General features: G+C 39.1%; 1 protein-coding gene across 1 annotated transcript in view; it reads left to right on the top strand.

Moving 5' to 3' along the window:
• The window catches only part of LOC144752372 (butyrophilin-like protein 9), a 401,025-nt gene that overhangs the window by 193,299 nt on the left and 185,031 nt on the right, over positions 1–22,695 (top strand). The window contains exons 12-17 of the mRNA XM_078640307.1: positions 1,449–1,715; positions 10,969–10,989; positions 11,076–11,096; positions 15,158–15,178; positions 16,015–16,035; positions 16,122–16,142. Of these exons, the coding sequence (XP_078496433.1) occupies positions 1,449–1,715; positions 10,969–10,989; positions 11,076–11,096; positions 15,158–15,178; positions 16,015–16,035; positions 16,122–16,142 (372 nt within the window). The remainder of the gene's footprint in view (positions 1–1,448; positions 1,716–10,968; positions 10,990–11,075; positions 11,097–15,157; positions 15,179–16,014; positions 16,036–16,121; positions 16,143–22,695) is intronic.

The following is a 22,695-nucleotide window of genomic DNA, read 5'->3' as shown; positions in this document are numbered from 1 at the left end:
GCGAATGTGGGCATCATGGCTCGGTCCCTTTCGGATCACGCCCCTTGTCTCTTGGAGCTTGTCGTGCCGGGGGCCCCCGCTAGGGCCTTCTCGTGGCGCCTCCCGCCGCATGCGCTCCAAGATGCAGCCTTCACTGAGGAAATTAGTCATGACATTGTAGACTACTTTACCAATAACGAGGGTTCTGTGGACACAGAGTCGGTCCTATGGGACGCCTTCAAAGTGGTCATTAGGGGGCAATGCATTGCGAGACAAGCTGGCGTGTTGAAGGCCATTCGAAATACCATAGCTGGAATAGAGAGTGAGTTGAAGAAGCTTGACCAATTGTTTTGTGCTGACCCCACCCCGGACCTGGCTTCCCGTGTGAAAGCTAAGTTACTTGAATTTGCGGAGGAAGCTCAACGTGAGGTTAAATTCCTGGGTAAGCAAGCTGAGGCCCGACGTTATGGGGAGGGAGACAGGCCCAGTAGAACCCTGGCTAGAATGCTTAGCACCATAGCTCCACCCGCCCATGTACACTCCATAATGGATCCGGAGGGGGCTGAGAAAATAGGCCACGGGGAGATACTACAAGCATTCACTGACTACTGCTCACATCTGTACACTTCTACACAGACAGCATCGAAGGACGACCTGATGGCGTAGTTGGAGTCCATAGCAATAGTCTGGTTCAATAATGCCCATAGGAAGTATATGGAACTGCCAGTTACAGTGCAAGACATCGCCAAAACGATTAAAGCCCTGCCTTTAAACAAGGCTCCAGGTCCTGATGAACTCACGGCAGCCTTTTATAAAGTTTATGCGGATGAGCTAGCCCCCAGGATGCAGGCGGTCTTTGCGGAGGCCCTTGAGATAGGTGTACTACCTGAGTCGATGAGGGAAGCCCTTATCATAACTTTGCTAAAGCCGGATAAAGACAGCTGCCATCTAGATTCATACAGACCCTTATCGCTCATAAACGTGGACGTAAAAATATATGCGAAAATAATAGCAGACTGTCTCCAGCCTCTACTTCCCATGGTTGCTCTCCCCGACCAGTCGGGGTTCATACCGGGCCGCGCAACCTCGCATAACTTGAGAACTGTCTTCTCAGTGCTACATTATCTGCATCCTAATGTCCAAGCTGCGGTGGTGTTTTTGGACGCCACGAAGGCGTTTGACTCGCTGGAGTGGCCCTACCTCTTCGCTATACTGGAGCGCATGGGATTCAGCCCATTGTTTATAAATCAAATCAAGTTGCTTTACACAGCCCCTAGAGCGAGAGTGCGCGTCAAATGGCATGGTATCCGACCCGTTTAAGATCTCGAGGGGCACAAGACAGGGTTGCCCACTGTCCCCACTATTGTTCGCGATAGCCATGGAACCACTAGCTGCCAGAATTAGACAGCACCATACCGCCAGTGGTATTGGATTTAGCTCCCTCAGCCTGCTCATTTCCCTATATGCAGATGACGTCACTCTGTACGTGGGCAATCCGACTGAGAACCTTAACCCACTCCTGCGAGAATTTGTTAGATTCGGGGGCCTCTCAGGCATCTCTATAAAATGGTCAAAATCGGTCATCTTCCCGCTGACTGATAACACCTTAGAGGTGCACTCGGACTACCCCCTGCGCTGGGAGGCGGATGAGGTGAAATACCTGGGGGTCTGGAGCAGCCGCAAACTCCAGGACATCTGGACCCTGAACTTTGGCAGAGCAATATCCTGGCTTGAAAGTAAAGTGGCCATATGGTCCAAGATCCCGCTCTCATTGGCAGGCAGGATTGCACTCACAAAAATGATTGTACTCCCCAAATTTCTATATTTATTTGCAAACATACCCGTCCCGCTGACCTAGCACTTCTTCACCTGCCTACGCTCACACCTGCTGGCGCTGGTGTGGGCGTGGAGTCAAGCTAGAGTCTCATGGACAATGCTAACGCTACCGTTGCGACAGGGAGGCTTGGGTGCACCCGATATGCGATTGTATGCACTCTGCGCGCAAGCCCAATACCTCCATTTCTGGGCCTACCCTACACCCTACCAGCCGCACGCGGCCGTGAAACTGGACATGGTGGCGCCGTTGCCCCTAAGTGTGGCGTTGTATTTTAAAACCCCCAGGCCCACACGGGACATTGACTCGGCCAACATGCTCCGTTGGTCGTGGAGAGAGTTGCAGAAGAGGGCGGGTCTGCCCCTGCTGTATGCGCCTGCCATCCCCATCAGACAGAATCCCATGCTCCCGTGCCTGGCAGAGGGGGGGACATCACAGTGGCGGGATCCCCTTTACGCACTTTCGCAGACCTCTACCCAGATGGGACATTCCTAACCCTACAAGCTCAGGAGGGTGACCAGCCATTGTCATTTAGAGACAGATTCGCCCACCACAAACTGAAAGCCGCATGCAGGGCACTTAGCGACAATTTCCCTGGTGAGCCCCCACACCTCAACGCATTACAAAACATTTTAGGCAGGGCATCCCGCAAGAAACTTATAACGCGCTTATACAATTCCATGCAGGAGCAGTCCCCTGTAATTGTGCCCAAGTCGCTACAGTGGTGGAATGACGACCTAGAGACCCCCCTGACTGAGGAACAGTGGACGTTCTGCTGTGGGCAGCTGACGGAACTTTCCCCAAACTACAAGCTGCGCCTCATACACTTTAAGTACCTCCATAGATTTTATCGTACCCCGGTGGAGCTGCACAGAATGGGTATTAAGGAGGATGACAGGTGCTGGAAATGCGGGGAGGAGGGCGCTTCATTTCTGCACATAGCTTGGCACTGGCCGGCGCTGTTTGACTACTGGTCTACAATTTTTGTGGCCATCAATCAGATACTACACAGAGCTGACTCTCCTTCCCCGCTACTGGGACTCTTGGGGTGGGTGGCTGAAACCGTGCCGACGCACAGGAAACTACATGCCCTACTGTTACTATATGCCAAGCACCAGGTGGCCATGAAGTGGGGTCGTAGGACCCGTCCTAAGTTTGAGGACTGGATCACTGATGTAACATATGGTCACACTCAATTGACTAACTACTGGGAGCTGATGCCTTCTGCCTCCCGGCCGAGAGACATTTGGGAACCGTTTATGCAGTGGTCTCGGGGCAGAGTGGAGTCCCCACATGCTGTGCCTGATGCCCTGGCTGATTAACCCCACCATATTGTACCGCAGCATTCGACCTACTGTGCTGGGGCACCTATGTCACTTCTGCTTAAGTTGGGAGGTGGGATGTAGTAGGCTTGGTCTGGACGTCTCTCATTGTCCGCTGGAGCCGCGTGCTGATGCTAGTGATGTTGGGCGCACTCCTACATCTGTGCACTGACATATATTGTATATTGTCTGTATGTACCTTGACCCTGTACACTATTTATCTTCTTTTTTCCTCATTGCTAGGTGAATGATATGCTATCACACCTGTACTTTTTCACACGGACGGCAGCCTAAGTTGTTAACTGTTGAAACGAAAATTAACAAAATTCTAATCCTTATCGACTGTATAGCACTACTGATGCCACAGATTGAATATCTTGTTTGTATCCATGCAATTGTAATGTGATTGTGCTATATTCTACTGAGCAAGCTTTAATAAAAACATTTTTTTTAAAACAATCAGTCAGGAGATGCACTGAAGAATTAGGATGTTTTTCAAATTAGGAACAGTAGCCATCCACCAGGGAAGCCAAGGCCATTGCAATTGATGAGTTATGAGGCTTTTATGCCACATATCAACCCAATAAAATAAGAGATGCATAGAGATTGTTTTAAGTATTTCATTCTTTAAATGTCCATACCGAACGGATAATAACCAACATTGAGCATTGATGACCATTACAGAGTTGTCAATGACACTTCCAGTAATTAAAAATACACAAGTATAGTCGTACATTGCTTCGCGTGTGCTGTATGGAGACAAGGAACCTATATCTAGAAGTAACAATGTGTCAGCAGTGCCAAAGCTCAAGCTCTGTAATGTTCAAATTATCAAAGTACAACTTTATCTATAGGACTGTAAACATGCGCAGTGTGAGAATCCATCATGACAAACAAGTAGAACCCACCCTCTTCTAAGGTGCAAGGAATGAGTTTGTCTGGCCAAGCACAGCCCAAGAGGTAAAATTCTCTGCTCCAGAATCCGGTTCCAACTTTAAAAAAACGTTTTCTTTACCTCCAGGCTTCCTGTAGTGATAGCTAATAGGTCCATCAGGTGCTGCCCAGTGGCTTAAAGGTGTTAGAGGATGTGTCAGGAACACTATGACTATTCACGTTTAGACGTTTCTATTTTAAATCATTTTGTCCTTTCAGACTCTAGGAATTCAACTTTTGGGCATTTTCCAATCTTTGCTATTTCCTTTATAGAGTGTGTGATGTTATAAAGCTGTTTTTTATGAATACTAGAAATGTCAGCACCATAGGTACCTGCTACCCAGGAATGTCTATGATTTTTTAGTGTATTCTATCTCTATGATAAATGAATTGGCACATTTTCTGCCATTCTTGTCTTGTTCAATTTTTGCTTTAAAATCTTAAAATCCTGTAATTGCTTACAAAATAAAAAGTAGGATAAGATAAAAAATGCAAGTAGTATACAATAGAATATCAGATATCATATCATAAATAGAGAGAGCCTTCCAGACATAGCTATAGAGAGAAATGTTAATCCAGTGGGTAGCCCAATCCTCAGTTGGAGGCAACAACAGAGGGGGGAAATACATTACAGCTAGTCAGTGTTTATGTTCCTTTCTCCTACATGCTTCTAATTCATGACAGGAAATAGCTAACTTGCTATTTTATAAATAAATCATAAGCATGCTGGGTGAATCAGCTTAGAATCTCAGTCACAATTTACTATCTACTGCTTAAGCAAAGATAGTATAAATCTCAATAAAGCATAAGGCAGTTATTATTATAGGCACTTGTTAAGCGCGGAGCTACCCCAATGGGGTGTCCCGGCGCTGTAGCAGACACTGAGGAGATCAGGAGCATCAGGCTGGTCTAGTCCGGCCGGCTAAATAGCCAGGTTTTAAGGGCTTTAGGAAACAGAGGTTCCGTCTGAATATGCCATAGGTGCATGGGGAGTTTGTTCTAGCATTTAGTGGCCCCACCTCAAAGGATTTTCCACCGAATCTTACTTTTTAAAATCTGGGTGTGATCAATTGGCATTGGGTGTTAGACCGTAGCGATCTGGACTGAGCATAGGGGCGGAGCCTTCTTCTGAGATAGGCATGCCCCAGCCCCTTGCCCGCCCGAAACGCCAGTGTTAGAACCTTGAATTCAAATCGCTTAGCGATGGGAAGCCAATAAAGTTGGCTCAGAGAGGGAGAAATATGTTGTCTGAGTGCGGTACCACAGATTAAACGGGCTGCAGCGTTTTGTACTATCTGTAGTCTGCGAATCAATCCTAGGGAGAGGGCGAGATATAACCCACTTGTGTTGTCCAAATGGGAAGTTATTAAGGCATGGACTACTGTATAGCGTGTGGCATCCGGCAGGTAGTTGATACATTTCCTGATGGTTTTTATTTTCCCAAAACAAGTTACTCCAACAGATTGGACCTGGGCACCAAAGCATAGCTGACTGTCCCATGATGATAAAGACATAATACAAATGTTAGAATTTTTCTTGCTGTTTTTGATGTGCATAAATTGCATCTTTGCATTTATTTTTAGATTCTGTTTCAGTACCATTCATATTTTATGATCTAGGTTAGAAGTTTATTATAAATATTTTAAAATATATTTCCTATTCTTAGTGGCTTTGAATGTGATATTCATAGGTGAATCACGTGTAGACGTTCCACTGTGTCCCTGACCTCGCCTCTGGCCTGACCTCTTGTGGGATTTAATATTCCCATAAAGTACTTATGAAGAATTAGTGTTTTATATATGAATTGCATTCCAAAGGGATTTCTAGTTCATGCTGGCACTTTGACTGAGTTCTTGCACCTGGAGGTGAGACATGAGAAGGATGTGACCCTATGGCAGAGGAGAGGCCATTGAGAATGCTGCATCTTCAGAGACTGAGTGAATTTTGTAATGTTTTGACCCTCATACACCTCTAGGATGGTATAATTTGAAACCCTAATCTGGCTTCTTCCTTTGTGTATTGCATAATGCTGCTGTGTTTATTAGCTGACTTGATGCCAAGTATTTCAGGATTTACATTTCAATCCAACTTTAAGTATAGCATTTCCATCCTCCTCAAGTCAGCTCAATAGCATCTTAGGCCCAGATTTACCAAACTTTTCGACTGTTTTTGCTTCACGAAAATGATGCATAGCATTACAATTATATTTCCGTTATTTATTCTTGTTAATATGAAGATAATTTTTATGCACCAATGCAAAGTTTTTACACAGCTGAAGAGCTGGCCACACAGTTGTTTTTCATGTAATGTTCCAAATGCAGATTTAATTGTTCTGTTTAATTCAAATTGTCAGATGATGATTGTGTTGTGACATTTTCATCCTCATAATTTTTAACATTGTTCTTATATTTTTGCGAATTGCTTGAATTTAGAGCATTACACTCTAGCACAGTTGTCAAAATATTCAAACGTGGAACATCTCTTGAATGGTTGCCTTTAAAAATTGGCAACAGTCTGTATTGAATCTCCACAAGTAACACATTTATCGTTGCTATTTCAGACACTCTCCAGAAGGAAAAAGGTATGTGAAGTCGCATGAAAACAAGGGTAAGGGCAAGAACAAATCCAGTCAAGGTAGAGTCCTTCAGTTACACATTTTGTCTGAAAATTTTTACTTCCTGTCTTGCATCATTTTCTTTTCATGATGTTGGGAACAATATTTTGCTCTACAGAGGGGCTATGTTCTAGACTATGTCTCCTTTATACTAAAACAGAACTGCACTACACAGTAAGAAAGTCAATTCCCAATCCACACAGCAGTAGAACACACCAAGATTGTCACCAAGTGATTTCACTGCAATTAGACACTTCTACTCCATTTTCAAAATCTCCAGAAATGCTCATTATGAAATTCATAATCTATTATAGGCTATCTGAGCAGACATATCAAAAGAATGAATTTCCAAATAATTCTTTGGTTTTAAACAAAATAGTTCTTAGGTTTGAAAGATTTCAACATATTGTATATTAGATATTTTTTAAGACATTTATAATCTGCAAAAAATTTATTACTTTTCAAAGACCCCTAACCAGCTTAGTGCTAGGCAACTTGATGTCATATACTTTAAAAAAGTTTTTGAAATGATTGAGGGATATTTGTTTTACCGTATAATGAATGTGAATGTGATAGGTCAGTTTGAAATGCATGAACTATCTTTGACTATGCGAAACAATATATCTTATGGATATATGATATTTCAGTCATTTTCCAAAAAGTAGTTGGAACACTTGGAAACTCCTTCCAGATAGCTAGTACTAGCCACTGTCTGTAGTCCTTAATCTGGTTACTTTCACCATCAGGCAATATTGAAATAAATTGCACGTACTCAAAACAATAATAACCTTTACTTCTCTATATTTATCTGATAGGTGATTTAATTAAAGCAAGAGGTATGTATTTAAATTGAGCAATAATAAATACATTTTATGAAAAATAAAATTCAGTGAGTTCATAATACATGTTTTTGTGTACACAGACAATCTCCAAATAGAAAAAGGTGAGTGCTATAAATTACCTTCTAATATAGACGCATTGGATGAATTATGATCTCTTCCAGTGGCATTTTGCTGCCAATGTACAGAGTAAATCCTCTATCCCAGTTTAAGCCTAGAAACTGTTTTTGTGGCATTGTAATCAGGAACTTTACTGGGTGGTTGTCTAAAGTTCTCAAAGTTTGAAATACTTCTTCCTTGATACTCTGACTCTGGAATATTGCCTAGAAATATATTAACAGTTTAAGAAATCAGAACTGAAATTTAAGATTCGGTTATGAGAGTTCAAAGAATAAAAAATTAATTTTTATTGTTTCCTTGCTTAAGATCATAGCCAAAGAAATGGGTACCAATATTATATTGTTTTCCTCTCCAGTCTTTACAACATTGAGTTGTATTGACCTCACTTTATGTGTTCTACAGTTTTCTTATGAAAGCTTCCAATCCCGTCTTTTGATTATGTAAGACACTTCCTCTTTGTGAATATATTTTCCATTTTCCATCTGAATTGGTCCGAGGACTGTTTGTATTAAATATGCATTGCCTATATATATAAAATAAGCATTTCCATAACCTAGTAAACTTGACATTCATGAGGCTTGTTGTACAAGACTTTCTTCCTGGTCACCTACAGTAAGTACGAGGAAAACACCGGGAGCTGTAATTTACAATGTGGAGATAATGGCAACTATTAAAAATTATTATAAACTGGCAAATGCACCACCCTGTCAATCGTGTCCTACCCTCTGACTTAAAAGTGATGCCATAGTTGAGAACCTTTGTCTAGTGCCTGCCTGTCTTTGGGCCATCCTGTCATAGTTAGCCACATTTAGAGAATAGCTGCATTTAGACAATGTTTCTTCTCAGAAAATTCATGCGAGACATCACAGTCCACAAAACGTAAATCCACTCATAGCTCAGTACATAGTGTAACAACTCCATATGTTTTATAGACAGTTATTTTTATTTAAAAAATTCAACTTCTGAAGTATTTATTTAAATCCTAAAATTCTCATGAGCAGGTTAAATAAATTATTTACCTCTCTGTAGAGTACTCTATCTTCAGTTTAACAATCACTCAGGAGATGCACTGAAGAATAAGGATGTTTTTCCAATTAGGAACAGTAGCCATCCACCAGGTAAGCCAAGGCCATTTCAATTGATGAGTTATGAGGCTTTTATGCCACATATGAACCCAACAAATTAAGAGATGCATAGAGAGTGTTTTAAGTATTTATTTCTTTAAATGTTCAAGCCGAAAGGATAATAACCAACATTGAGCCTTGATGGCCATTGTAGAGTTGTCAATGACACTCCCAGTAAATAAAAATACGCAAGGACAGTCGTACATTGCTTAGTGTGTGTGCTGTATAGAGACAAGGAACCTATATCTAGAAGTAACAATCTGTCAGCAGTGCCAAAGCTCAAGCTCTGTAATGTTCGTATCATCAAAGTACAACTTTATCTATAGGACTGTAAACATGCACAGTGTGAGAACTCATCATGACAAACAAGAAGAACCAACCCTCTTCTAATGTGCAAGGAATGAGTTTGTCTGACCAAGCATAGCCAAAGAGGCAAAAGTTACTGCTCCTGAATCCATTTCCAACTTTGAAAACTCTTTTTATTTACCTACAGTCTTCCTGCAGTGATAGCTAATAGGTCCATCATGATCTGCCCAGTGGCTTAAAGGTGTTAGAGGATGTGTCAGGAACACTATGACAATTCACGTTCAGACTTTTCTATTTTAAATCATTTTGTCCTTTCAGACTCCAGGAATTCGACTTTTGGGCATTTTCCAATCTTTGCTATTTCTTTTATAGAATGTGTGATGCTATAAAGGTGTTTAGGAATACTAGAAATGTAAGCACCATAGGTACCTGCTATCCAGGAATGTCTATGAATGTTAACTATATTCTATCTCTATAATAAATTAGTTGGCACATTTCCTGCCATTCTTGTCTTGTTCAATTCTTGCTTTAAAATCTTAAAATGCTGTAATTGCTTACAAAATAAAAAGTAGGATAATATAAAAAATGCAAGTAGTATACAATAGAATATTAGATCATAGATAGAGAGAGCCTTCCAGACATAGCTATAGAGCTAAATAAAAATGATGCAAAGGATCAAAATTATATTTCCGTTATTTATTCCTGTTAATATGAAGATAATTTTTAGGCACCAATGCAAAGTTTTTACACAGCTGAAGAGTTGGTCACACAGTTGTTTTTCATGTAATGTTCCAAATGCAGATTTAATTGTTCTGTTTATTTCAAATTGTCAGATGATGATTGTGTTGTGACATTTTCATCCTCATAAGTTTTAACATTGTAGTTATATTTTTGTGAATTGCTTGAATTTAGAGCATTACACTGTAGCACAGTTGTCAAAATATTCAAATGTGGAACATCTCTTGAATGGTTGCCTTTAAAATTTGGCAACAGTCTGCATTGAATCTCCACAAGTAACACAATTGTCATTCTATTTCAGACACTCTCCAGAAGGAAAAGGGTAAGTGAAATCGCATTAAAACAAGGGTAAGGGCAAGCACAAATCCAGTCAAGGTAGGATACTTCAGTTACACATCTTGTCTGAAGATTGTTACTTCCTGTCTTGCATCATTTACTTTTCATGATGTTGGGAACTATATTTTGCTCTACAGAGGGGCTATGTTGTAGACTATGTCTCCTTTATACAAAAACAGAAGTGCACTACACTGTAAGAAAGGCAGTTCCCAATCCACACAGCAGTAGAAAACACCAAGATTGTCACCAAGTGATTTCCCTGCAATTAGACACTTCTACTCCATTTTCAAAATCTCCAGAAATGGTCATTATGAAATTCATAATCTATTATAGGCTATCTGAGCAGACATATAAAAAAAATGAATTTCCAAAAAATTCTTTGGTTTTAAACAAAATAGTTTTGACGTTTGAAAGATTTCAACATATTGTATATTAGATATTTTTTAAGACATTTATCATCTGCAATAAACGTATTTCTTTTCAAAGACCCCTAACAGAATAGTGCTAGGCAACTTGATGTCATATACTTTAAAAAAATTATTAAAATGATTGAGGGATATTATTTTTATTGTATAATGAATGTGAATGTGATAGGTCAGTTTAAAATGCATAAACTATCTGAAACAATATATCTTATGGATATATGATATTTCAGACATTTTCCAAAAAGTAGTTGGAACACTTGGAAACACCTTCCAGATAGCTAGTACTAGCCACTGTCTGTTGTCCTTAATCTGGTTAATTTCACCATCAGGCAATGTAGAAATACATTGCACGTACTCAAAACAATATTAACCTTTACTTCTCTATATTTATCTGATAGGTGATTTAATTAAAGCAAGAGGTATGTATATAAACTGAGCAATAATAAATGAATTTTATAAAAAATCAAATTTAGTGAGTTCATAATACATGTTTTTGTGTACACAGATACTCTCCAAAAAGAAAAAGGTGAGTGCTATAATTTACCTTCTCATATAGATGCATTGGATGAATTATGATCTCTTCCAGTGGCATTTTGCTGCCAATGTACAGAGTAAATCCGCTATCCCAGTTTAAGCCTGGAAACTTTTGTTGTGGCATTCTAATCAGGAACTTTACTGGTTTGTTGTCTAAAGTCCTCAAAGTTTGAAATACTTCTTCCTTGATACTCTGACTCTGGAATATTACCTTGAAATATATTAACAGTTTAAGAAATCAGAGCTGAAATTTAAGATTCAGTTATGAGAGTTCAAAGAATACAAAATGCATTTTTATTGTTTTCTTGCTTAAGATCATACCAAAAGAAAAAAGCACCAATGTTATATTGTTTTCCTCTCCAGTCTTTACAACATTGAGATGTATTGACCTCACTTTATGTGTTCTACAGTTTTCTTGTGAAAGCTTCCAATCCCGTCTTTTGATTATGTAAGACACTTCCTCTTTGTGAATATTTTTTCCATTTGCCATCTGAATTGGTCTGAGCCTCGTCTGTCTTAGAAATGCATTGGCCTATATATCTAAAATAGACATTTCCATAACCTAGTAAACTTGGCATTTATCAGGCTTGTTGTACAAGACCTTCTTCCTGGTCACCTACAGCACATACGATTAGAACACAGGGAGCTGTAATTTATAGTGTGGAGATAATGGAAACTATTAAAAATTATTAAAAACTGGGAAATGCTCCACCCTGGCACTCTTGTCCTACCCTCTGACTTAAAAGTGATTCCCATGGCTGAAAACCTTGGTCTAGTGCCTGCCTGTCATTGAGCCATCCTGTCATAGTTAGCCATATTTAGAGAATAGCTGCATTTAGAAAATGTTTCTTCTCAGAAGATTAATGCGAGACATCACAGTCCACAAAACGTAAATCCACTCATAACTCAGTACATAGAGTAACAACTCCATATGTCTTACATACAGTTATTTTTATTTTACAAACTACAACTTCTGGAGGTATTTATTTAAATCCTAAAATTCTTATGAGCAGGTTAAATAAATAATTACCTCCCTGTAGAGTACTCTATCTTCAGTTTCACAATCAGTCAGGAGATGCACTGAAGAATTAGGATGTTTTTCAAATTAGGAACAGTAGCCATCCACCAGGGATGCCAAGGCCATTGCAATTGATGAGTTATGAGGCTTTTATGCCACATATCAACCCAATAAAATAAGAGATGCATAGAGATTGTTTTAAGTATTTAATTCTTTAAATGTCCAAACCGAAAGGATAATAACCAACAATGAGCATTGATGACCATTGCGGAGTTGTCAAGGACACTTCCAGTAATTAGAAATACACAAGTATAGTCGTACATTGCTGCGCGTGTGTGCTATATGGAGACAAGGAACCTATATCTAGAAGTAACAATGTGTCAGCAGTGCCAAAGCTCAAGCTCTGTAATGTTCAAATTATCAAAGTACGACTTTATCTATAGGACTGTAAACATGCGCAGTGTGAGAATCCATCATGACAAACAAGTAGAACCCACCCTCTTCTAAGGTGCAAGGAATGAGTTTGTCTGGCCAAGCACAGCCCAAGAGGTAAAAGTCACTGCTCCAGAATCCGGTTCCAACTTTGAAAACTCTTTTTATTTACCTCCAGGCTTCCTACAGTGATAGCTAATAGGTCCATCAGGTGCTGCCCAGTGGCTTAAAGTGTTAGAGGATGTGTCAGGAACACTATGACTATTCACGTTCAGACGTTTCTATTTTAAATCATGTTGTCCTTTCATACTCTAGGAATTCAACTTTTGGGCATTTTCCAATCTTTGCTATTTCCTTTATAGAGTCTGTGATGTTATAAAGCTGTTGTTTAGGAATACTAGAAATGTCAGCACCATAGGTACCTGCTGTCCAGGAATGTCTATGATTATTGACTGTATTCTATCTCTATGATAAATGAGTTGGCACATTTTCTGCCATTCTTGTCTTGTTCAATTCTTGCTTTAAAATCTTAAAATCCTGTAATTGCTTACAAAATAAAAAGTGGGATAGGATAAAAAATGCAAGTAGTATACAATAGAATATCAGATATCATATCATAAATAGAGAGAGCCTTCCAGACATAGCTATAGAGGCAAATGTTAATCCAGTGTGTAGCCCAATCCTCAGTTGGAGGCGACAGAGGGGGCAAATACATTACAGCTGGTCAGTGTTTATGTTCCTTTCTCCTACACGCTTCTAATTCATGACAGGAAATAGCTAACTTGCTATTTTATAAATAAATCAGAAGCATGTTGGGTGAATCAGCTTAGAATCTCAGGCACAATTTACTATCTACTGCTTAAGCAAAGATAGTATAAATCTCATTAAAGCATAAGGCAATTATTATTATAGGCACTTGTTAAGCACGCAGCTACTCCAACGGGGTGTCCCGGCACTGTAGCAGACAGTGAGGAGATCAGGAGCATCAGGCTGGTCTAGTCCGGCTAAATAGCCAGGTTTTAAGGGCTTTAGGAAACAGAAGTTCCATCTGAATATGCCGTAGGTGCGTGGGGAATTTGTTCCAGCATTTAGTGACACCAACCTCAAAGGATTTTCCACCGGATCTTGCTTTTTTAAATCTGGGTGTGATCAATTGGAATTGGGTGTTAGACCGTAGTGATCTGGACTGAGCATAGGGGCGGAGTCTTCTTCTGAGATAGGCGGGCCCCAGCCCCTTGCCTGTCCGAAACGCCAGTGTTAGAACCTTGAATTCAATTCGCTTAGCGATGGAAGCCAATGAAGTTGGCTCAGAGAGGGAGAAATATGTTGTTTGAGTGGGGAACCACAGATTAAACGGGCTGCAGTGTTTTGTACTATCTGTAGTCTGCGAATCAATCCTAGGGAGAGGGCGAGATATAACCCACTTATGTAGTCCAAATGGGAAGTTATTAAGCCATAGACTACTGTTTTGCGTGTGGCATCCGGCAGGTAGTAGATACATTTCCTGATGGTTTTTATTTTCCCAAAACAAGTTACTGCAACAGATTGGACCTGGGCTCTGAAGCATAGCTGACTGTCCCAGGATGATAAAGACACAATACAAATGTGAGAATTGTTCTTGCTGTTTTTGATTTGCATATATTGCATCTTTGCCTTTATTTTTAGATTCTGTTTCAGTACCATTCATATTTTATGATCTAGGTTAGAAGTTTATTATACATATTTTAAAATATATTTCCTATTCTTAGTGGTTTTGAATGTGATATTCATAAGTGAATCACGTGTTAGTGTTCCACTGTGTCCCTGACCTCATCTTGTGGGATTTATTATTCCCAGAAAGTACTTATGAAGAATTAGTGTTTTATATATGAATTGCATTCCAAAGGGATTTCTAATTCATGCTGGCACTTTGACTGAGTTCTTGCACCTGGAGGTGACACATGAGAAGGATGTCACCCTATGGCAGAGGAGAGGCCATGGAGAATGCTGCATCTCTGGAGACTGAGTGACTTGTGTAATGATTTGGCCCTCACATACCTCTAGGATGGTAAATTTGAAACCCTAATCTGGCTTCTTCCTTTGGCTATTGCATAATGCTGCTGTGTTTATTAGCTGACTTGATGCCAAGTATTTCAGGATTTACATTTCAATTCAACTTTAAGTATAGCATTTCCTTCCTCCTCAAGTCAGCTCAATAGCATCTTATGCCCAGATTTATCAAACTTTTCCACTGTTTTTGATTCACAAAAATGATGCAAAGCATCAAAATTATATTTCCATTATTTATTCTCTTTAATGTGAAGATCATTTTTATGCACCAATGCAAAGTTTTTACACAGCTGAAGAGTTGGTCACACAGTTGTTTTTCATGTAATGTTCCAAATGCAGATTTAATTGTTCTGTTTATTTCAAATTGTCAGATGATGATTGTGTTGTGACATTTTCATCCTCATCATGTTTAACATTGTACTTATATTTTTGTGAATTGCTTGAATTTAGAGCATTACACTCTAGCACAGTTGTTAAAATGTTCAAATGTGGAACATCTCTTGAATGGTTGTATTGAATCTCCACAAGTAACACATTTGTCATTGCTATTTCAGACACTCTCCAGAAGGAAAAAGGTATGTGAAATCACATTAAAACAAGGGTAAGGGCAAACACAAATCCAGTCAAGGTAGAGTACTTCTGTTGCACATCTTGTCTGAAGATTGTTACTTCCTGTCTTGCATAATTTGCTTTTCATGATGTTGGGAACTATATTTTGCTCTACAGAGGGGTTATGTTCGTGACTATGTCTCCTTTATACTAAAACAGAAGTACACTACACAGTAAGACAGCAAAATTCCCAATCCACACAGCAGTAGAAAACACCAAGATTGTCACCAAGTGATTTCACTGCAATTAGACACTTCTACTCCATTTTCAAAATCTCCAGAAATGCTCATTATGAAATTCATAATCTATTATAGGCTATTGGAGCAGACATATCAAAATAATGAATTTCCAAATAATTCTTTGGTTTTAAACAAAAAAGTTTTGAGGTTTAAAAGATTTCAACATATTGTATATTAGATATTTTTTAAGACATTTATAACCTGCAATAAATGTATTTCTTTTCAAAGACCCAGAATAGTGCTAGGCAACTTGATGTCATATACTTATTGTTATTGAAATGATTGAGGGATATTTTCTTTCTCGTATAATGAATGTGAATGTGATAGGTCAGTTTGCAACGCATAAATCTTTGACTATGCGAAACAATATATCTTATGGATATATGATATTTCAGACATTTTCCAAAAAGTAGTTGGAACACTTGGAAACACCTTCCAGATAGCTAGTACTAGCCTCTGTCTATTGTCCTTAATCTGGTTACTGTCACCATCAGGCAATGTAGAAATAAATTGCGCGTACTCAAAACAATTTTAACCTTTACTACTCTATATTTATCTGATAGGTGATTTAATTAAAGCAAGAGGTATGTATTTAAATTGAGCAATAATAAATGAATTATATGAAAAATAAAATTCAGTGAGTTAATAATACATGTTTTTGTGTGCACAGACAATCTCCAAGAAGAAAAAGGTGAGTTGTAAGAATTAAGGCTGGAACTTGTTGAAATGGTAGTTTATTAACAGCACAGCATCAGCTACAGGCATATCAAAGTTCAAGCAGCAACTGACACAATATAGTGGAATGCATCATTAGCAAAACTCTGTCAGGAACACAGAATGCTAGAAAGGATCTATACAGCACATGCAGTTAAAGAAACAGTACAGATTGTAACACATCCCCCTTCTTAACAACAAAACAATGAGAGAAATGCATTACACAAAATCCTGGAAAGAATTTGGTCTCTTTCTGATACGCGAATTATCTTTGACCCTGGACGCCACAGATTCAGGAACAGAGGGAAAACAGGAATCAACATTGGAATCATCACCTTGAACATTTTGTAAAGGACATTTAGCAACCTTCCTAATATTCCAAACCTTACCATCTTGGGTGATGACTGAGTTACTAAAAACTCTTTTAACTTGAATGGGTCTGCTAAACTTACTCAAACCTTTGCTGACAAAGAAAGGTTTCTGAACTCTGACCCAATCTCCCACACATAGATCATGCTCTTTGGTCCTCCATTTACGGTTGTACCACACAGCAGATTTGGCTTGCATGTTAACTACTTTATTAGCAACCTCCTGAATATCAACTGCATCCTCAGACACACTTTTGCACTTCTCCTTAAGCCACCAAGGACATACAGATGACGCAGGATCCCTGCCTTTGAGCAACCTAAAAGGACTTACTTCTGTGGTGGTGTGAGGGGTGATGCGATACATCCACAACTTTTCTCTTAACGCATTCAACCAATTACCTTTTTCCTTAACAGCATCAACCACAAAACCTTTTTAAACTCTATTAAAACGCTCAACCTGTCCATTCTCATGTGGCTCGTACAAGGAAGTGCGAATATGTTTGATATTGCAGGAACGTAAGAAAGACTGCATCTCAGAAGAAATTAGCTGTACCCCATTATCTGACACTAAAACAGCAGGACTACCTTCCCTCGCAAAGATCTCTTGGAAGAATGAAATAACAACCTCAGACGTCACTTTAGCAACAAATCTTACTTCTGGCCATTTAGAATGATAATCTATCATTACTAATGCAAAACGTGAGGTCTCTGGAAGAATGTGGAAAGGACCCGATATATCAAAAGCTAATTTGCTCCATGGCATCACAGGCCACTCAACAGATTTAAGGGGAGGAACATGCAGCTTTAACATTTTGTCTTTGGCACAACAATCAGGACAGTCCCTAACAGTTCGGTCAATGAAACGGTCCATCCCTGGCCACCAAAAATTCAGCCTAATCAAACGCTTCATGCTAGAAATACCAGGATGCGCTTTGTGTGCCAAATTTAAAATAAGTTCCTGAACACCAGCAGGTGGAATACATTTGTCAGATTTAAACACAAACTTCCCTTGAAAATGCAACTCATCAGCAACATTAAAAAATGGGAGTAAATCTTCCCTGATCTTGGTTTTGTTTGGCCAACCCTCCAACATAAATTTACCAAGTAAAACAAACTTCTCATCCTTATCTTGACATTCCAACCAAAACTGTTCAGAAATATCCCGATATTGAGAAGACACAACATCAGATAAACTCAGTACAAAATCTAACTCCTTCAAAACATTGACCTTGTCCTCTTTATTGTCAAACGGAAGACGTGACAGAGAGTCAGCCGTAACATTTTTTTTTCCAGGAATATACTCAACTGTAAAATTATACTCTTGCAACCTGGAAGCTAACCGTGCAATCCTGGCTGTCGCATTCCAACCACCCCCAACCGATAAAATATTCACAAGAGGCTTATGATCTGTTCTGAGAACAAATTTGCTTCCCCAAATATAGATTCTGAAATGTTCTATTGCCCAAACACAAGATAACAACTCCCGCTCTATAACTGCATACCTTCGTTCTGTTTCACTCAAAGTCCTTGAGGAAAATGCGACATTCCATTCAAGCACCCCATCAGACTGAGATAATACACAACCTAAACCATACAAGCTCGCATCTGTCGTGATAATACATTCCTTACCCATCCTAAATGGTTTTAGAGTGGGCGAGTTAACAATTTCATTTTTGATGCACACAAAAGCTTTTTCTTGTTCAGAACCCCAAAGAAATTCATTATTACGCCTTAGTAATTTTCTTAATGGCTCCATCTTTGTGGCAAAATTTACCACGAACTTACTATAGTACTCACACATGCCAGAAAAAGAAAGTAGCTGTTCTTTGTTAGCTGGGGAGGGAGCCTTGAGGATGGCTTCCACATTAGATCTTTTGGGAACCAGCCCTTCCCCTGACAATGTGTGTCCCAGATATTCAACTGATTTTTTGAATAAATTGCACTTGTGTGCTTTAAGAGTGAGACCAAAATCCTCCAGTTTACTACATACTACCTCCAAATGTGAAACATGCTCAATTTCATCCTTAGAGAACACCAAAATGTCATCTTGGAAACATTTAACAAAAACATCACAGTCTTTAAAAATATGAAACATTACACGTTGGAAAACTGAGGCTGCGGATGCTAATCCGAACGGCATCCTCTTGTATTGAAATAAACCCATAGGGGTGATAAAAGCCGTGTATTTCCTAGAATCTTCGGTTAACTCAATTTGATGGTACGCAGACCTAAGATCAAAAGTGGAAAAAATTTGCACACCATCAAACAACGAAACAAGCTCATTAATATTTGGCAAAGGGTGGCAATCCACAATAATATTTGAATTGAGCGCCCTTAAATCCACACAGACTCTCAAAGATTGATCAGGTTTCCGCACTAAAACAATAGGCGAAACCCATTCTGCTGATTCGATAGGCTCAATTATATTATCTCTAAGTAAATCATCCAACATTTTCTTAAGTTCATCTCTGACATTTAACGGAACTCCTCTAAGTTTTTGTTTAACTGGAACAGCACCTTCCTTCAATTTAATCTGATGCTCGAAATTTTTTAACTTACCCAACTGATCACTGAATACCTTATCAAATTTTTTGCTCCAAAACAAAATGTTATTGCACTCCCCCACACTGGGATAAATAGAACCAATCATTTCCTGATCAGTACACATCGAAATGGGATCTTTAGCTCGTGGATTTAGTTTAATACCCAGTTCCCATTGATCTTGCCAACATTTATACCCTTCACAGCAATGTATAATTTAATTTGAGCCACTCTGCCTCTGAACGTTAACTGAACGTTAAAGAACCCTTCTATATCAATCATATATCCACTAAAACCTTCTGCTAAAATGTCTGATTGTTGCAAATTAATCAAATCACAAACATTGCTTAACTTCTCATTAAAGTAGTCTTTAGTAATGATGGTCCAGGGAGAACCAGAATCCACCATAAGCTCAATAGCAATTGAGAACACATGAAAAATACACTTAGGGGACTTCTTTCTTGTTATTAGAGTACAACCACTTTGAACAATAGATACCACATAACCCTTCTCAGGAAGTTGTTTTTCTTCCTCCACCTCATTTAGAGAGGAAATTTTCGAAGGTGTCATGCTGCTGGAAGGCGGACGTGATGGTGGATTACCCCGCCATTGTGTATTGTAACGTCTTTCCCTACAGACACTACCATAATGACCCACTCTACCACAGACATTACAAGTTTTGTTTAAGGCCGGGCAACCTTGAAATGATGCAATATGAGACTTGCTTCCACATCTAAAACATGACCATGTATTATTTACAACATCAGGTCTCCTATTGCTAGTGTTAATGGAGTTTTAACTTTTTGGTTGATTGGATATAGGATTCCTTTCATTCCATTTAGCTCTAACAGCACATACTTCTTCTTCAGAAATGGTTTTACTAGGATTGGAACTTTGTTTATCCACAATTCCCATCCACTTTTCAGACAATTCAGTTGACTTAGCAATGGCAATAGTTTCTTCTAAATTGGGATCACCTATACACCATAATTTATCTTGAATCTTTTTGTTTTTAACATGCACAATAATCTGATCGCGGATCATTTCATCGGCCATAGCACCGAAATTACAATGCAATGTTAGAGATCTTAAAGCTGTGAGAAAATCGTCAAATGATTCTTCTTGTTTTTGTGCCCTGGTATAAAACTTAAAACGATTTAATGCTATATTGGCTGTAGGCTTAAATCTTTTTTCCAACCTACTGAGAGCCTCTGTATATACATTTAAGGAATCCCCACTCCCTGAAGCAACTGTAATCTGTGGTAAAGTCCTAAAAACGTCTTGGCCTTCTGAGCCAAGGCAATGTAATAAAATACTTTTTTTTCAGAACCCATCCGTTCCCCATCAATAGCTCTCATATAGTTAAAGAATTCCTCCTTCCATCTAGACCAAGGCATAGGAGGGTCTCCTTTAACCTGCAAAAACTTGGCTGGTGGATCGAACTGCATCTTAAATAAATAATGTACTAATTACTGTGTGAATATCACTTCTTTGTAAAATGGAACAGAATTAAAATAGTTATGAAGTAAACTTGGATACCTATAATAATATTGTAACTATATAAACAAAATGTTTACACTTTAAATACGATAAAACAGTACTTTGCAGGAATTAATAGCACTTCTTGGATAAAAGGAGAGAGAAAATAAATAATTAAGCATAATAACTACTGTGAAACAGAGTCTTAAGTATCGCTGATAAAAAGAACTTGTGCCTCAAAAATTTCACTCGTAGAACTGCTACACGTAGAAGTAGCAGTACAGTTATGCAATTTGATGAAATGACAGGTCAAAACACTGTACAGCGTTTTTTGGAGAACGCTTGTAGAATAAGGTATACAATATTAAATGTGTTTCCCAAAGTTACCGCTTCCTTTATGGTTGCCTTCTGAGATTACTCGAAATGTCTTAAATGTCGAAAAATACTTCCGTAGAGATTTCCGATGATTGTGTACTGGTTGCTAAGCGACGCTAAAACAAAATGGAGGCACGTCACGTCAGCGTCCAACGTGATGACGTCGATACGTTTACACGCGGAGAGGTTGTGATGCTTTCCGATGAAGAGGCGCATAAGCAGGCTCCATATGACGGCGTTCGGCAGGCGCATCAGCAGTTAGAATTCCGTTGAGGCACAGTGACGTGATCGCAGAAAGCCGGCGCGTCAACAGCTGGAACTCAGGTGAGGCCAGTGATCTGTTCGCGGAAGGCGGGCGCGTCAACAGCTGGAACTTAGGTGAATCCAGTGACGTGTTCAACAGTGTGCAAGCTGCTCGAGCCCAACTAGAAAATTTTCCAAAGTAAGCAAAAACTTCCAGAAATCGCTCTGAATGCTCTGAAACTCGGGCGTTCAGCAGGATCAAATAGCTCATGAAGTCGATCACGATCTAAGGCAGAGACAGCGATTCTGTAGAAATCTGTAAAAACTACAATCCAATAAATGCCGAGAAATCCATGAAAAAATTCCAGAAACTCCGCTCCTGTGCTGTAGATGGCTGGAGTGGCTTTATCCTTGTCACCAAATTTGTAAGAATTAAGGCTGGAACTTGTTGAAATGGTAGTTTATTAACAGCACAGCATCAGCTACAGGCATATCAAAGTTCAAGCAGCAACTGACACAATATAGTGGAATGCATCATTAGCAAAACTCTGTCAGGAACACAGAATGCTAGAAAGGATCTATACAGCACATGCAGTTAAAGAAACAGTACAGATTGTAACATGAGTGCTATAATTTACCTTCTAAAATAGACGCAATGGATGAATTATGATCTCTTCCAGTGGCATTGTGCTGCCAATGTATAGAGAGAATCCTCTATCCCAGTTTAACCCTGGAAACTGTTTTTGTGGCATTGTAATCAGGAACTTTACTGGTTTGTTGTCTAGAATCATACCAAAAGAAAAAGGCACCAATGTTATATTGTTTTCCTCACTAGTCTTTACAACATTGAGATGTATTGACCTCACTTTATTTGTTCTACAGTTTTCTTGTGAAAGCTTCCAATCCCGTCTTTTGATTATGTAAGACACTTCCTCTTTGTGAATATATTTTCCATTTGACATCTGAAATGGTCTAAGTCCTGTCTGTTTTAGAAATGCATTGCCTATATATCTAAAATAAGCATTTCCATAACCTAGTAAACTTGGCATTTATCAGGCTTGTTGTACAAGACCTTCTTCCTGATCACCTACAGAATATACGAGGAGAACACAAGGAACTGTAATTTGCAGTGTGGAAATAATGGAAACTATAAAAAATTATTATAAACTGGCAAATGCTCCACCCTGTCAATCTTGTCCTACCCTCTGACTTAGAAGTGATTCCCATAGTTGAAAACCTTGGTCTAGTACATGCCTGTCATTGGGCCATCCTGTCATAGTTAGCCATATTTAGAGAGTAGCTGCATTTAGAAAATGTTTCTTCTCAGAAGATTCATGCGAGACATCACGGTCCACAAAACTTAAATCCACTCATAGCTCAGTACATAGAGTAACAACTCCATATGTTTTATAGACAGTTATTTTTATTTAAAAACTTCAACTTCTGGAGGTATTTATTTAAATCCTAAAATTTTCATGAGCAGGTTAAATAAATTATTTACCTCTCTGCAGAGTACTCTATCTT

Source organism: Lissotriton helveticus, chromosome 5_1 (genome assembly GCF_964261635.1).
Source record: "Lissotriton helveticus chromosome 5_1, aLisHel1.1, whole genome shotgun sequence".
Classification (NCBI taxonomy): Eukaryota; Metazoa; Chordata; class Amphibia; order Caudata; family Salamandridae; genus Lissotriton; species Lissotriton helveticus.
This window is presented reverse-complemented; position numbering and strand designations above follow the sequence as displayed.